This window comes from Bison bison, unplaced genomic scaffold (genome assembly GCF_000754665.1).
Source record: "Bison bison bison isolate TAMUID 2011002044 unplaced genomic scaffold, Bison_UMD1.0 scf7180017863013, whole genome shotgun sequence".
Classification (NCBI taxonomy): domain Eukaryota; kingdom Metazoa; phylum Chordata; class Mammalia; order Artiodactyla; family Bovidae; genus Bison; species Bison bison.
The window spans coordinates 11,893-29,675 of NW_011493585.1; the positions used below are offsets into that span (position 1 = coordinate 11,893).

The following is a 17,783-nucleotide window of genomic DNA, read 5'->3' on the forward strand; positions in this document are numbered from 1 at the left end:
ACCTAGATAGCATATTCAAAAGCTGAGACATTACTTTGCCAACAAAGGTCCATCTAGTCAAGGCTATGGTTTTTCCTGTGGTCATGCCTGGATGTGAGAGTTGGACTGTGAAGAAAGCTGAGCGCCGAAGAATTGATGCTTTTGAACTGGGGTGTTGGATAAGACTCTTGAGAGTCCCTTGGACTGCAAGGAGACCCAACCAGTCCATTCTAAAGGAGATCAGCCTTGGGTGTTCTTTGGAAGGAATGATGCTAAAGCTGAAACTCCAGTACTTTGGCCACCTCATGCAAAGACTCATTGGAAAAGACCCTGATGCTGGGAGGGATTGGGGGCAGGAAAAGGGGACGACAGAGGATGAGATGGCTGGATGGCATCACCGACTCGATGGATGTGAGTTTGAGTGAACTCTGGGAGTTGGTGATGGACAGGGAGGCCTGGCATGCTGTGATTCATGGTGTCACAGAGTCGGACAGGACTGAGTGACTGAACTGAACTGAAATGCTCAAATATCAATTAGACAGTGGTGGGAAGATGGAGTGGAAGGGCCATGTAACTTACTAGTACAAGGGCAAGGGAGAGGGGGAGTTGGGGAAGAAAGTTCCAGAGAGGAGATGAAGCTATGCTGAAACTCAATAATAGATTATTCGCTAGATGGACAAATAGGGAGGAAAATTTCCAGCCCCTTCCACCAGGGGAAAATAAACACAAAGGAAAGGAAATACATGCATTCAAGGCACATACGAAAAGATGCAAGTAGTTTGCTGTGACTATAACACACGGTCCATTGGATAAAAGGTGAGACAGAAGTCTCTATCAATAGTCAGTACCTTGATCTATAGATTTTCATCAATTATATTAATAAATTTGATTTTTAACTTGGAGCAAGGGTAATTTTCATTTAGCAAAGAACAATCTGATGGAGAAAGCTTGGCAGATGAGATTTTTTTTTTAACTGTTGCAATGATGGGATTATCTCAGCAGTACAATATAGACATGATGTGAATGGCTGTGACAGTCTTCACATGGTTGCCTCTTCTTCATTCACATCTCAGCTCAGGCTTCTCTTCATCAAGAACCCTTTTTGAACAGCCAATTTAGTTGATCAGTAACAGAACTTACCTGTGTTTTAATTCTATGCATTGTAACAATTATTTATTGAATAGTCATTTAATTATTGCTTTCCTTAACTAAATAAGTTCCCTTTGGAAAGAAGTGGTATTTTTTCATTGTTTTAAACCAGGACCTACAGTAACTGCAAAATACTTTGAAAGTATTCTGCTCAATAAATACTTGTTGAGTAAATGAGTGAAGAAAGTAAGTCAGTGGCCAAAGAAGAGGAAAGAAATAGGTATTTGAGGAACTTCATTTGATAAAAAGAAGGAATGAAAGAGATTTGTGCTGACTTTTTTTCCCCATTTTATGCCTGCTGACTAGATACACTGTGGACAAATCAATTGGGATGGTTACATAGAATAGTACTGGTTTCAGGATGAGTATAACTTCCAAACTTTAAAACTTTAAATTATAGGTAAGAAATTTATCTCTTTGGCTCACTGGAGCTTATTAAGAGTAATATAAAGATTTATATTTCTATCTGAAAGAATCTTCCTGATGACTTTGCTTTTCTTTTCTTCAGGTCATGAACCTCAATTGTTCCTTGTGGCAAGACAACAGCATGTCTGTGAAACACTTTGCATTTGCCAAATTCTCTGAGGTCACTGAACAGTGCTTCCTTTTATTTACCCTCATCCTACTTATGTTCTTAGCATCACTGACAGGCAATGTTCTCATAGCTCTTGCCATCTGGACCAATCCAGCCCTCCATACCCCCATGTACTTCTTCCTGGCCAACTTGTCTCTCTTGGAGATTGGATATACTTGCTCTGTCATACCCAAGATGCTGCAGAGCCTTGTGAGTGAGGCCCGAGGAATCTCTCGGGAGGGCTGTGCTACACAGATGTTTTTCTTTACATTATTTGCTATAAGTGAGTGCTGTCTTTTGGCAGCCATGGCTTTTGATCGCTATATGGCCATATGCTCCCCACTTCACTATGCAACACGAATGAGTCGTGGAGTGTGCGTCCATTTAGCAATGATTTCTTGGGGAGTGGGTTGCATAGTAGGCTTGGGCCAAACCAACTATATTTTTTCTTTGGACTTCTGTGGCCCCTGTGAAATAGACCACTTCTTCTGTGACCTCCCCCCTATTCTGGCACTAGCCTGTGGGGATACATCCCATAATGAGGCTGCAGTCTTTGTTGTGGCCACTCTTTGCATTTCCAGCCCATTTTTATTAATCATTGCTTCTTATGGCAGAGTTCTAGCTGCCGTGCTGATCATGCCCTCCCCTGAAGGCCGCCAAAAAGCTCTTTCCACCTGTTCTTCCCACCTGCTGGTAGTAACGCTCTTCTATGGCTCAGGATCTGTCACCTACTTGAGGCCCAAGGCTAGCCATTCACCAGGGGTGGATAAACTCCTGGCCCTCTTCTATACTGTGGTGACATCCATGCTCAACCCTATCATCTACAGCTTACGGAACAAGGAAGTCAAGACAGCTCTTCGGAGAACTCTGGGCAAGAAAAAGTTTTGATTCCTGGGTAGATAGCAGAGGAACATACAAATTCCTCTTTGCAAAAGATGCATACTCAACCTAAGAGGAAAGACGAAAGGAAGGAGGGAGGAAAAAATATTGTACTTGTCAAACTATTTTGTAAGAACATTCTTTAATAACAGTGATTGTAACAATTCTTGTAATTCCGGAGACAGCTCTCTTCCCATAGCTAAAGTTCTGACTGCCAAATTCTGGAAAGAAGTTGGCTATTAAAGAATTTAATAGGCGAGTCCAACATTACACAGGTTTTCCAAAATATTTCAGGTTAAAAGTATAGGTTTAGAGTATAGATTGCCAGATTATATCTCAGAAGCTTGGCAAATTCTCACTCTATACTCTTAGGCATTGTATAGCCCCTGAGGGCCCATCTGACTTCTGCTCTTGTCACTAGGGTCTGTCCCATAAAACTCTGAATTCCCTAGTAACTCTGTGACATGTATTACTTACTTCCATAAAAATGTTTTATAATTCTTTTGCCTTAATTGTTGGTACATTCTATAGAGTTAAATTTTTGAGTTGTGTGTGCTATAAAAATATGTAGACATCAGAAGTAAACTCTTAAAGTCAGAGGTATTTGTTGCAGAATATTAAAAGAAAAATATGGGAAATTTTTATGGAGAGCCCTCATGGTCAAAACGTTTTTAGAAATAAAGAGAAATCACATTTAAATCCAAGGATGGAAGATGAAAGGTGTACTAAAAATAATTAATATAAATAACTGTATTTAATACAATATTTAATATAAAAATTATAGATTTTTATTCAATTTATAAAATTTACATATGTACAAATGATTCATAGCTGAGTATACTTGGAAATCATCCAAAAACTTGCTCTTAAGAGAAATGAACATGATTACGACACGATCTAGTAGCTCAAGGCATGTATTAGATGCGTTTCCTTGGATTTGAACATCTTGTCCTCAGGGAGGTGCTATGATCTATGAGGGATAAATAACTACTCAAACAGTAGCTATAATATGACAAAAAGTGGAGAACTGTGCTGCTACTATGACTTAACTTACAGTATCAGAAGAATAGGTTCTGGGGACTGATGTATGGTATGGTGACTATAGTTAATAATACTGTATTGTATACTTGATATTTGCTGAGAGTACTGTAGTTCTTAAGTATTCTTACCATACACATACACAAATGATAACTATTTGAGGTGATGGAATATGTTTCTTAACTTGATTGTAGTAATCATTTCACAAAGGACACATATATCAAATCATATTATATACTTTATATACAATTTTATTGGTCAGTTTTATCTCTTAAAAGCTGAGGGGAAGAAAGACTGTGAAAATTCTACAGTCAGGGTATAGTAGTGATGCTCAGTAATGACAAAGATATGTTTACCAGATATACGCATTTTACCAAAAACTATCCAATTCATTGTTGACCGAAACATAATACTTTGTGGTTATTATTTACATGTGTATACAGTAATTAAGAATGGAAATAATCTGAACATGCAAAAATAGCCACTTAACAATTGTGCTACAGAAATAGTCAGGAATTATATGTAGGCATTAGAGATTATTACTTAAAAGTGTGCTTATTAATATAGAAAAAATGAGTTATTAAGCATTAAAGCAAGTTAATAGCAATCTGTATAAATTTAAAAGTATGTTTATTAATCTAGAAAAATTAATGAGTTATTAAGCATTAAAGCAAGTTAATAGGAATCTATAAGGCATTAACATTTTGTTAAGTTTTATAAGTTTGAAAAGATTAAAAACTTGACAACTTACAATGTAAAAGAATCAGACTATTAACATCTAATCACACTACATGCAGAATTAAACTTATAGTGGATTAAAGTCCTAAATGTAAGACCAGAAACCATAAAACTCCTAGAAGAGAACACAGGCAGTAAGGTCTTTGACATCACTCTTGACAATAATTTTTGGATCGACTCCAAAGGCAATAGCAACAAAAGCAAAAATAAACCAATGAGATTACATCAGATTTAAAAGTTTCTGCACAGTGAAGGAAATCACAAACAAAATAAAAAGGCAACTACAGAATGGGAAAAGATATTTGTAAATCATATACCCAAAGGTTTATCCAAATAATATCCAAAATATACAAAGAACACAAGCAACTCAATAACAAAAAATCAAACAATCCAACTGAAAAATAGGTAGTTCTAAATAGACATTCTTCTGAAGAAGACATTCAAATGGCCAACAGACACATGAGAAGACATTCAATTGGTTTAATCATTAATTACTGTTTCTGCTGCTGCTGTTTGGTCATTAGGTCATGTCCGACTCTGTGATCCCATGGCTGTAGCCTGCCAGGCTCACCTGTCCATAGGCTTTCCCAAGCAAGAATACTGGAGGGGTTGTCATGTCCTTCCCCAGGGGAATCTTCCTGACCCAGGGATCGAACCCTCATCCCCTGCTTGGCAGGTGGACTTCTTACCACTAAGCCACCTGGGAAGCCCTCCACTAATAATTAGAGAACTGCAAATCAAAACCACAGTATCACTTCACATCTGTCAGAGAGGCTATTTTCAAAAGAACAAGAAATAACAAGTTTTAGCAAGAAAGTAGAGTAAAGGAAACACTATCTATGGGAATGAAAACCAATACAGATACTATAGAAAATTGTATAGAAGTATCTCAAAAAATTAACAGCAGAACTATCATATGATCCAGCAATTCAAAATACTAGTATTTATCTGGAGAAAATGAAAACACTAATTCAAAAAGATATATGCACCCATATGTTCATTGCAGCATTATTTACAATAGCCAAGATACAGAAACAACTTGTGTCCTTTGATAGATAAATAGATAAAGATATGGTATTTATATACAATGCAATTCTACCCAGCCATAAAAGAATTATGACATCTTGCCATTTGCAGCAAATGGATGGACCTTGATAGTATTATGCTAAGGAAATAAGTCACACAGAGAAAGACAAATACCATATGATTTCACTTATGTGAGGAATCAAAATAAAACAAATGAACAAAGCAAAGCTCATAAATACAGAGAACATATTCATGATTGCCAGAGGGGAGGAGCATTAGCAGTGGGTAAAATGCATAAAGGAGATCAAGAAGTAACAAATTTCCAGATATAAAATAAATTATGCCACAGGAATAAAATGTGTGGCATATGGACTATAATCAATAACATTGCATGGAGAAACTGGAAGTTGCTAAGTGAGTAAAACCTAAAAGCTTCCGGGCTTCCCTGGTGGTCCAGTGGTTAAGAATCCACCTTGCAATACAAGGGACACAGTTCCAATCCCTGGTCTAGGAAGAGTCCACATGCCATGGAGCAACTAAGCCTGTGCACCACAACTATTGAGCCAGTGCACCTAGAGCCTGTGCTCTGATATAGAAGAAGCCACCACAATGAGAAGCCTGCACATCACAACTAGAATAGCACCTGCTCACTGTAACTAGAGAAAGCCTATGCATAGCAACAAAGACCCACCACAACCAGAAAATAAAATAAATAAATAAATAAATAAATCTTTAAAAAAAAAAAAAGCTTCCATCAGAAGAAAAAAATTTGTGACTTTATATAATGAACAATGGTAACCAAATTTACTGTGATCCTTTCCCACTATATGCATGTTAAGTCACTTCAGTAATGTCTGACTCTTTGCAACCCTATGAACTGTAGCCCACCAGGCTTCTCTCTCCATGGGATTCTTCAGGCAAGAATACTGGAGTGGGTTGCCATGTCCTCCTCCTTTGTTCTTCCTGATACAGCGGTCGAGTCATTATGTTGTATACCTGAAAATAATGTAATGTTGTATGTCTATCATGCTTCAACTTTAAAAAATCATGACATGGAAACGTGTGACCAACAAGGGATTAATCTCCAAAATTTGCAAACAGCTCATATATATGGCTCAATATCAAAACAACAAACAACCCAATCAAAAAACTGGGCAGAAGGCCTAAACAGACATTTCTCCAAAGAAGACATACAAACGGCCAAGAGGCACAAGAACAGATGCTCAGCATCGCTGTTTTAGAGGAATGCAAATCAAAACTACAGTGAGCTATTATTACCTCACATGAGTCAGAATGGCTATCATCAAAAAGCCTATACACATTAAATGCTGGAGAGAGTGTGGAGAAAAGGAAACTATCTTACACTGTTGCTGGGAATGTAAATTGGTACAGACACTAAGAACAGAATGCGGATTCCTTAAAAAACTAAAAATCCAGCAATCGCACTACTCGACATGTATCCAGAGAAAACCATGGTTTGAAGGGACACATGCACCCCAATATTCATTGCAATGCTGTTGACAATAGCCAAGACATGGAAGCAATCTAAATGTCAATTGACACATAAATGGCTAAAGAAGATATGGTACATATATACAGTAGAATATTACTCAGCCATTAAAAAGAAAGAAATGTCATTTTCAGTAACATAGATGGACCTGGAAATTATCATCTTAAATGACATAAGTCAGGATTAAGGAAAGTAACATGAAATGTTTCACATTAAAATATGAAATAATAATTCCATTGTGAAAGAAGAGTTCTGTAAACTATAGAGGATGTCAGGAAAGTGTTTTATCCTTCTTATAAATTTAAGTTGCACTGTCTTAGAAAATTAATGTACCCTTTAGAAAGTTGTTCCTATGTGTCTGTGTCAATAGTTACCTGCTGAACAATCAGGAGAATAAAAAGGCAAGTGTATAGCTCATTAAAAAATGACATAATTCAGACAGAGAAAGACAAGTATTATATGATACCACTTACATGGGGGAATTTTTTTTTTTAAGATATAAATGAACTTATTTACAAAGTACAGACAGACTCACAGATGTAGAAAACAAACTTATGGTTACCAAAGGGGAGAGGAGGGAGGGAAGGATAAATTAAGAGCTTGGGATGAACACACACACACTACTATATAGATAACTAATTGATGCTTTTGAACTGTGGTGTTGGACTCTTGAGACTCCCTTGGACTGCAAGGAGATCCAACCAGTCCATTCTAAAGGAGATCAGCCCTGGGATTTCTTTGGAAGGAATGATGCTAAAGCTGAAAGTCCAGTACTTTGGCCACCTCATGCGAAGAGTTGACTAATTGGAAAAGACTCTGATGCTGGGAGGAATTGGGGGCAAGAGGAGAAGGGGACGACAGAGGATGAGATGGCTGGATGGCATCACTGACTCGATGGACGTGAGTCTGAGTGAACTCCGGGAGTTGGTGATGGACAGGGAGGCCTGGCATGCTGCAATTCATGGGGTCACAAAGAGTCGGACACGACTGAGCGACTGATCTGATCTGAAGGACCTACTGGATAACATACAGAATGCTGCTCTGCAATATTGGAAAAGAATCTAAAAAAGAACAGATATATGTATATTATAACTGATTCACCTTGCTGTACAGCAGAAACTAACACAACATTGTAAATCAACTATACTCCAATAAAAATTCATTTAAAAATAAAACCTATGACAAAAAATAAAATAGAACAAGCCTAACAATAGAAGAGATTTGCTACCAACCTCAATTCAGTAGGTAACTAATTATACACAATAAGCATTTCCATAGAGAACCCCGTCCCAAGGAAATTTCTCTGCTAACTCATCTGGGATAAGCATAAATGGACTGTTTAAAAACAATGCTCAAGAGTCTTAGAAATATAATAAAATTACACACTCACAAAGCATTCTTGATATTATCCATATTGTCTTCCTAATCTTGGCTTTTTTCTTTCTGGCAGCATTGTATCAAATTGTAAACTCAGACTTCTAAAGCTAATTCTTAAATAGTCAACTGCATACTATATTTTCTCTCTTTGAAAATTTGAAAAATTCAAGTGTGTTCCTTCCTAAATCCTTTTTTATTGTGATACTTATCTAAATAAGGTAAGTAAAAAGACACATTTTTTTTTAACTATGCATTCTTAAGGAGCATTGTAATCTGTGTACATCACAGTACCTAACATATATAGGGAAAACAGCATTTCATTTCTGGGAGACGTCTCTAAATTTTGTGAATAACTAGTTTGGTGCCTATAGAGAACAACTAGATTTCTCTTCGTAATCAGTCTTTATCATTCTCTCACTTAAACCAAACTTGCTGCTGCTGCTGCTGCTGCTGCTGCTAAGTCGCTTCAGTCGTGTCCAACTCTGTGCGACCCCATAGATGGCAGCCCACCAGGCTCCCCTGTCCCTGGGATTCTCCAGGCAAGAACACTGGAGTGGTTTGCCATTTCCTTCTCCAATGCATGAAAGTGAAAAAATAAAGTGAAGTCGCTCAGTCGTGTCCGACTCCTAGCAACCCCATGGACTGCAGCCCACCAGGCCCCTGCATCCATGGGATTTTCCAGGCAAGAATACTGGAGTGGGTTGCCATTGCCTTCTCCGAAACCAAACTTAAATGCATGTAAATTTTAATAAACATTAAACATTTAGTATCTGTATAGCTGACAGATACTAAATACCTGAGTGAAATGTGAAGTTTTTATTCAAGCAAGTGAATATTTTTAATACATAGTCAAAATTTGATGAATTTAATGTCCACAAGTTTCATCCAGATGTTTTAAAGTCAGATTAAGAACTTTTCTTTCTTCTCTAGTATTTTCCTACACATAACTTAATAATCACTGTAAATATAATAAAATATTCTGTGTGAAAATTATGTACAAAAAGATATACTAGGATGAAAATGTTAGTGGAGATACAAAGGAAAAATCAAAAGAAATAGTCTGATGCTTTATTAAAGTGACTTTAAACATTCATGGATAAATAGATCCCTATATAGTTAAATAGTGATGAAAATTCACTGGAAGTAGATCAAAAAGTAGGATTAAAAAGTCATGGAATCCAAGAGTTAACAGTAATGAAATATGAGAATGGCATGGAAAAGATTAGAGATCTAGTATACAACCTAGATAGCATATTCAAAAGCAGAGACATGACTTTGCCAACAAAGGTCCATCTAGTCAAGGCTATGGTTTTTCCCGTGGTCATGTATGGATGTGAGAGTTGGACTGTGAAGAAAGCTGAGTGCCGAAGAATTGATGCTTTTGAACTGTAGTGTTGGAGAAGACTCTTGAGAGTCCCTTGGACTGCAAGGAGATCCAACCAGTCCATTCTAAAGGAGGTCGGTCCTGAGTGTTCTTTGGAAGGAATGATGCTGAAGCTGAAACTCCAGTACTTTGGCCACCTCATGCCAAGAGTTGATGTATTGGAAAAAACTCTGATGCTGGGAGGGATTGGGGGCAGGAGGAGAAGGGGACGACAGAGGATGAGATGGCTGGATGGCATCACCGACTCAGTGGACGTGAGTTTGAGTGAACTCCGGGAGTTGGTGATGGACAGGGAGGCCTGGCGTGCTGCAGTTCATGGGGTCACAAAGAGTAGGACATGACTGAGTGACTGAACTGAACTGAACTGATACAATCCCAGAGCTTAATTGTACATCTTGGAAACTTGAAATCCTGAATCTATAGTCTATAATCTGTCTACCTCATTGAAGGAATTCTCAACTTTTTGATCTTTAGAACCTCCCTAGTCATTAGTAGACATTAGTGATGAATGATTAATAATATCTTGAAATATGGGTACTAAAGTTTCCTTTGTCAGAGGACTTGGGAATAGTTACTGGATGATTTAATAGGTATAAAATGCTTCCTGTAGAGTCTGGCACACAGGGCTCATTAAGTATTACTTGAAACTATTATTTTATTTTTGTATTATACACATCTGACCTAGGGATAGTGTGGAATAAAAGAGTCATAATGACATCTTAACCCTGAGTAGCTTCATGTGACACCTCACAGGAAGGCTTTGAGGATTTAATGAAATAGAGAATGTGAAAACTGCTTTGCAACCCTATAAATGTAGTCTGTTGTCCCTAAACCAATAATTAACTGTCAGGGTAACTCAGAATTTTGTCACCAGGATACATGACTCTAACTTCCCATCTGAATATCTCTCACTTGACAGATTACATACTTCATGAAACACACTTCATGAAACTAAAGGAAAAGTATTTAAAAATCTCATTACATTATTAACTTTCTCAAAGTATTGCTTTACTCAGCTAGCTGATTTTTGTTGTTACACTATGCCTCTTACCTTAAAAAAAAAAGTTTAAAGAATGTAGCCTCAGGATGTAAAATAATTTATAGTTATGAATAAGTCTCTGATGCTAAATTATAATAGAGAATTTTCTCCTGATCCAGTTTCCTGGACATAAAGGTTGCATTTGTAGCTAAATACAATTAAGTAAATCACTGATAACTGTCCAAAGTCTCATAAAAACATGATAAGCTCACTTGATAAAGAAAAATTCTTATAAGACAGATAATTAAAATTGAAAATAAAAAGTCAAATGCCCAGTTTGAATGAAGTAATTATGCAAGAAAATTTACATGCCCAAACAAATTTTTGAGTATGAGAAAACATATGTCATAGCTAAATTCTCTCAGTTTACACTTCAGGAAACTGACATGAAATTGTTTACATTTCTTGCTCAATTCTAAATTACAAAGATGGATTTTAATAAAACCAGCCTTCATAGTCCCCATGGGGATGATACAATTATTCAGCTATAAAAATATACTTGAATCTGGAAAGGCTCTTTTGATAAGTCTTACAGTACTAGGTTTTGTCTGACTCCTTCTTTTGCTATTGTTACCTCAATATTTTTATTCTTCTTAATATTTCAGTACTGGCTTGTATTAATAGCATAGTGTTTTCATAAAACAACCATCTGATTCCTAGGCTCCAAGCCACATCTACTCTATCAGACACCTGCATATAGAAACCAATAAACTTTAATTGCTTCTTCAGCTAATATTTATGCAAAAAAAAGTATGAAAATCATTACTTTGGAGTATCTGAAACAGTCACTTCTTGGCATTTAATCCTACCAGTGGCTCAGCGATAAAGAATCTGCCTACAATGCAGGAGACCTGGGTTTGATCTCTGGATTGGGAAGATCCCCTGGAGGAGGGCATGGCAACCCACTCCCGTCTTCTTGCCTGGAGAATCCCATGATCAGAAGAGCCTGGTGGGCTACAGTCCATAGGGTTGTAAGGAGTCAGACATGACTGAGTGACTGAACAACAACAACTACATCCTAAGGATGTAGTTATTGTCATCTTTATTATACAGAGCAGGAAATTCAGTTTCAGAAAGGTTGGGTTACTTGCTTAAGGTGATTACCTTTGTTTTGTAATATCACGAAAAGCAATTAAGTCACCTGCTGTCACATATTTTAAGTTATCACCTCTACCCAATTTACTGTAGCCAATCTTCTGTGACCAGATGCTTAACTGTGCACACTGCATAACTGTGTTTTGCAGTTTTGCAAAACCTTTCTACCTTCCCTGCCACTTCCCTGTCATAGGTGAAACAAACTGAAAATAATGGATCTGATTAACAAAAGCCATCCTGAAGAGTTTTTTCTACTAGGCTTTGCTGACCGTCCTTGGCTAGAGCTTCCTCTATTCATTATCCTGCTTATAACGTACCCCATGGCCATGATGGGAAACATAGCCATCATTCTGGTGTCCAAGTTAGACCCCCGTCTGCACAGCCCCATGTATTTCTTCCTCACCAACCTCTCCTTTTTGGACATGTGCTACACCACAAGCACTGTCCCTCAGATGCTCTTTAACCTGGGAACGTCTAAGACAATCAGCTATATGGGGTGTGCATTTCAGCTTTATTTCTTCCACATAATGGGGGGCACAGAATGTCTGCTTTTGGCTGTTATGTCTTTCGATCGCTATGTGGCCATCTGCAAACCTCTACACTACACCCTCATCATGAATCGGCACATCTGTGTCTTATTAGTGGCCACCGTGTGGCTGAGTGGAATGACCTATGCTGTCTCAGAGGCCACTCTTACATTACAGTTACCACTGTGTGGTCGCAATACCCTGGATCACTTGTTGTGTGAGATTCCTGTTTTGATAAAGACTGCCTGTGGTGCAAAGGTTGCTAATGAGCTCACACTCTCTGTGATATGCTTTTTTTTGTTAGCTGTACCACTATGCTTAATTCTTGTTTCCTATGCTTGTATTGGACATACTGTATTTAAGATTAAATCTTTGGGGGGAAGGAGAAAAGCCTTTGGGACGTGTTCTTCCCATCTCATTGTAGTTTTCTTGTTTTATGGTCCAGCCATTAGTATGTACCTTCAGCCCCCCTCCTCCATCTCAAGGGACCAACCCAAGTTCATGGCTCTCTTCTATGGAGTAGTAACTCCTACACTCAACCCTTTCATCTACACTCTGAGGAATAAAGATGTAAAAGGGGCACTGGGCAACCTCATGAGGAGCATTTTCACTTCCAAGTGAGTGTTGGCAGACATCAAATGAAATTATTTAACCATTAGGTTAGGTATATAGAGGTTTCTTTAATAACTCATTCTTGTCGCCCTTCCTCAGTTCATGTTAGATGTTCTTTTTGCAAAATATGTCACATTCCTCATATTCTTCTAAAATGGTGTTAGGCAAGGGTGATACTTGGCTAATATGCACCAGTAACAGCACCTTTTATTTGTGCGAACTTTTAAAAATAGTTCTATTCTGGTGGGTAGATAATGAAATCATAACTGTGCTAAGTAGTAAAAGAAAAGAAGGCAATAATATAAATTATAAACTCATGTGTTCAAGCTAATCATCACAGCAAGCATTCACCAGTGAACTTCCTTGATTGAGTCACCTAAGAAACATCCCGACACTCTACAAGATTGGCCCCATCTAAAAGGGAACATGGCACCACTGTGAGGCACTCTACACCTTAAATCAACCATGAGTCTCATTAAGTTTATCAGCTTAGGTAGATGCTACTGCTTCTTTAAAAACACATTGTGACTCTTGTTTAACAAACAAGTGAACAGCGTTTTTATTTTGCCTAAAAAAAATGTATCATTAAATATTAAAATAAATAAAATATATGTGAAACACATTGGTAAGTTTCTTAACATTCCTTTTAATATCATAAGCATGAGCTTTCTGAATCAATGAGAGGAAAAGATACCGATATTAATAATGAACCACAAGGTAGAACCATATGGGGGTAGCCTGAAATGCCTTTTGAAACTGTGCAAGAATCATTATGAGAAAGAAACAATTTGTATTTCTAAGGTGGAAAGCAGCTTGATTACTTCAAACAATATAAGTATCTCTTTGATCCTCAAAATCTGTATCATTAAAAGTTAAAAGTGCTAAACTTAGTTCCAGGACTCACACCCGACTTAACACTTTGTCACAAAATTAGTTACATATTTTAAAGCAAATTAAATGCTTTTGTAATTATTCAGTATAGAATTAATATGATGAGAAATACAGCTTTGTAATGAAATTAACAAGCAAGAAAAATAACAGTGATGTGAACTCTTCTGGCATGTGTTCTGGTATGATCAAAATCTAAGCAAATTATTGGGTAGAAAATTGCGTGCTATCCTGAACAAGAATCAGTTGGAACTCATATCTAATTTTTTATAAAGAACAGATCTTCTGGTACTTGGTCAAGTTCTTTAAATAGATTTTTGGTGTGTCTAGTTTGGAAAAATTCTAAATAACTGTAAAATTTGACTGATGGCTGAATGCCAAAAAAAAGTTTTAAAATTTTACACATACACAGAGAGAGAGAGAGCAATGAAATTTAAAATTTTGTGATGTTAAATGATATCTCTGATCATTTTTATTAAATATATCCTTTGTCTAACTTAGTCTTAAACACATAGGAATGTGGTAATATTTAGTTTGGAGGGCAAAACCCAGCAAAATTTGTGTCATAAGCTTTGCTATAGATACTGTTTTAGAGCTGTTTGGATTGCTTCCTTAAATTATCTACCACCTTCTAGGCCTGTAAACATGACTCATTTCAGAATTGTGAGTGTTTTCCAGGCTCTGAAATATCAGGACTTCCTAAAGAAAATGCACAAAAATTTTAAGGATAAAGAACACTGAGCAAAGTGGTAGTGGGAAAGCCACAGATACATGCTATTACTCTAGACTACTTCACAGTAATCGTATATGTCCAATATATTCCAGCATGAAGAATATTCTCATTAGTCACTGAGAAGCTCTGTTGAAGGAAACACATTATATGTGAAGGTTAGAGTGTATTCTATACTTGATGTAAAAGCATGAGCAATCTCAAGATTGCCTTTTCAAGGAAGCTAATCAAAAAACTTTTCTTCTTTTCTCAGCCAAGCAAGTCTTTCCTGAAGAACAAAAGGAAGACAGCAAAGTATTGTAACCCCTAGTTATAAAAATGCAGACAAGTATTTGAGAAAGGCTTTAAGCGAGAAATCAAAAAGGTGTAACTATGATTTGCTTCACACTAGAGGTGTCCTCAAATCTGCATAGCATAGTAACTGCAAAGCCTGCTTGGTTGCTTCAGATATTCTTCATTGCTTCTTGGGTTAAGCGGGTGTTCCATGTTCTTACCTACCAATACCTTGCCTATGATGACCATTACCTTATGAGCTATATAGCATTTTTACAACTATTTTCATCTCCTTTATACTTCTCACTGTTTTGAAAAATGAGAAATATAAGATGCTTATATGGTTGCATTATTTCAGAGACCTTCTTAATTGATTCATAAAACTTATTTTCTTACTATTGGTAATGGTATAATGAAGAATATAGACCAAAATTCCTCTCAATATTAACTACTTCCAAAAAAGAATAACAGTTTTGGAGAAATGATTTAAAGTATCTCATTATGTGTTTAATTAAACCAAAGAAAACAAATTATTGATGCATTCTGCCTAAAAAACAAGAAATTAAAAGGTATGTTCTAGGAACTTCCCTGGGAGTCCCAAGGTTAAGACTCTATGCTCTCAATGCAGGGGACCCAGGTTCAATTCCTAGTCAAAACTAAATCCCACATGCTTCAAATAAGAGTCCACATACCACAACTAAAGATCCCATGTGCTGCAACTAAGACCTGGCTCAGCCAAAATAAGCAAATAAATAAAATACTTTTTAAAAGATATATTCTACGTATTTTAAGACTATGAATATCATCTTTCCATAGGAACTATACCTGCTCTTTAAATCAATCCATATCTCATTTTCAATTAAGAAAAAGATACTTTTGTTTTATTAGGCTTGTGCCATTGGAAAAAAATCTAATATGGAATTCAATATTGATTTTATATAGTTATTTTCTCCACCAGAGAGTGATTGGTATTCAGGCAGTCTGTGTTTAATTTATATCTGCTACAATGAACTCTGTGACCTTGTGATAGTACATGCTCAATAAGTCCTGAGAGAGCAAGTAAATGAAAGAGTGGCCAATGAATGGATGGATGGATGAATCATTGATGAAGAGATGCTCCATTGTACCATTAATGTCACAAGGATACAGGCTCATTCTCACCCCACTAGTCTCTTTACTGCCCCTCTTACATCTCTGTTTCTGAGGGTGTAGATTAGAGGGTTGAGGCTAGGTGTGACAACAGTATAGAAGAGGGCAATGAACTTGCCCTGATCTTGAGAATTTCCTGATGGTGGCTGGAGGTATATGCACATGGCTGGGATGAAAAAAAGGGATACGACCATAAGATGGGCTCCACACATCCCAAAGACTTTCTGGAGTCCAGTTGTCGACTGCATCCTCAGCACTGCCCGGGCAATGGCACCATAGGAGCTGAGAATGAGGATGAGAGGTATGAGAACAAAAATGGAGCTCATGACCATGAGGGTTAGCTCATTAGCACGGGTATCAACACATGATAGTCGAAGCAGTGCTGGAACTTCACAAAGGAAATGGTCCACTTGGCGATGTCCACACAGAGGTGCCCAAAAGGTAAAAAAGGAATGAAGTGCTGAGTTTGTGAAGCCACTTACCCAACAAGCCACAGCCAACAGATGGCAAAAACGAGGGTGCATGAGGACAGTGTAATGCAAGGGTCTACACACAGCTGCATAACGGTCATAGGACATGACTACCAACAGCACACATTCAGTGGTTCCCAGTGCAAGGGAAAAATAAAGTTGAATCATGCAACCAGTGTAAGAGATGGTTTTTCCTGGACCCCAGAGGTTGACCAGCAACTGAGGGATGAAGCTGGTAGAGTAGCAGAGATCCAGAAAAGAGAGGTTTGAGAGGAAGAAGTACATGGGAGTGTGGAGGTGGGAATCCAAGTATGACAAGATAATGATGAACAGGTTGCCTGTCAAAGTCATCAAGTAGAACATCAAGACAATCACAAAGAGAACTACTTCCAGATTAGGCCAATTAGAAAAACCCAGTAAAACAAAGTAGCCTTCAGAGCTTGCATTTATTTTTTCCATTATCATTCATTTCTTGTTACCTGATGAAAGAATCACATAGATTCAAAATAAAAGGAAAGTAAATGTCAAAGCAATCTTGAGGGGAAAGAACAGAACTGTAGGTATAACCATCCCAGGCCCCAGACTATACTATAAAGCTACAATAATCAAAATATCATGGTATTGGCACAAAGACATTTAGGTCAATGAAACAGAATACAGAGCCCAGAAATAAACCCACACCCATGGTCAATTAAGGAGGCAAGATATACAATGGAAAAATATAGTCTCTTCAGCAAGTGATGCTGAGAAAATTAGACAGTTACATGTAAAATAATAAAATTAGAACACTTAATCATACCATACACAAAAATAAACTCAAAATGGGTAAAAGACCTAAACATAACAATGGAAACCATAAAACTCCTAGAAGAGAACACAGGCCAAACACTCTTTGACATAAATTGCAGCAATATTTTCCTGGATCAATTCCCTAAGGTAAAAGAAATAAAAGCAAAAATAAATGAGAACTAACTAAACTTAAAACCTTTTGTATAGCAAAGGAAACCATTGACAAAATGATAATACAAGCTGTGGAATGGGAGAAAATTTTGAAAATAATGCAACTCACAAAGGTTAATGTCCAACATGTACAAACGGCTCATACAACTCCACATCAAACAAACAATCAAAAAAAAAAAATGAATACAGGACTTAAAGGGACATTTTTCCCAAGACATACAAAATGGCTAAAAAGCACATAAAAAGATGCTTGATATCACAAGTTATTAGAGAAATAAAAATTAAAAAACAATGAGATAGCATATTACATCTGTCAGAATGTTTATTATCAAAAAGTCTACAAAAAACAAATGTTGAGGATGTGGGGAAAGGGGAACACGCCTAAC

General features: G+C 37.1%; 3 protein-coding genes across 3 annotated transcripts; 2 read left to right on the forward strand and 1 right to left on the reverse strand.

Annotated features, from left to right (window-relative positions):
* The first annotated feature begins 1,639 nt into the window (after window positions 1–1,639).
* LOC104983625 (olfactory receptor 10C1-like) lies at window positions 1,640–2,590 on the forward strand. The gene has a single exon (XM_010833156.1). It carries the CDS (start codon window positions 1,640–1,642, stop codon window positions 2,588–2,590), a length of 951 nt encoding a protein of 316 aa, XP_010831458.1.
* Window positions 2,591–12,000: 9,410 nt separating this feature from the next.
* Window positions 12,001–12,936, forward strand: LOC104983626 (olfactory receptor 2B11-like). Its single transcript, XM_010833157.1, has one exon. It carries the CDS (start codon window positions 12,001–12,003, stop codon window positions 12,934–12,936), a length of 936 nt encoding a protein of 311 aa, XP_010831459.1.
* Window positions 12,937–15,975: 3,039 nt separating this feature from the next.
* LOC104983627 (olfactory receptor 2J3-like) lies at window positions 15,976–16,902 on the reverse strand. Its single transcript, XM_010833158.1, has one exon. The coding sequence runs from the start codon at window positions 16,900–16,902 to the stop codon at window positions 15,976–15,978; it is 927 nt and encodes a 308-aa protein (XP_010831460.1).
* Between the last annotated feature and the right edge of the window lie 881 nt (window positions 16,903–17,783).

Coding starts and splice junctions, on each gene's coding strand:
- LOC104983625 (XM_010833156.1), top strand. CDS start 1,640: ATGAACCTCAATTGTTCCTTGTGGCAAGACAACAGCATGTCTGTGAAA.
- LOC104983626 (XM_010833157.1), top strand. CDS start 12,001: ATGGATCTGATTAACAAAAGCCATCCTGAAGAGTTTTTTCTACTAGGC.
- LOC104983627 (XM_010833158.1), bottom strand. CDS start 16,902: ATGATAATGGAAAAAATAAATGCAAGCTCTGAAGGCTACTTTGTTTTA.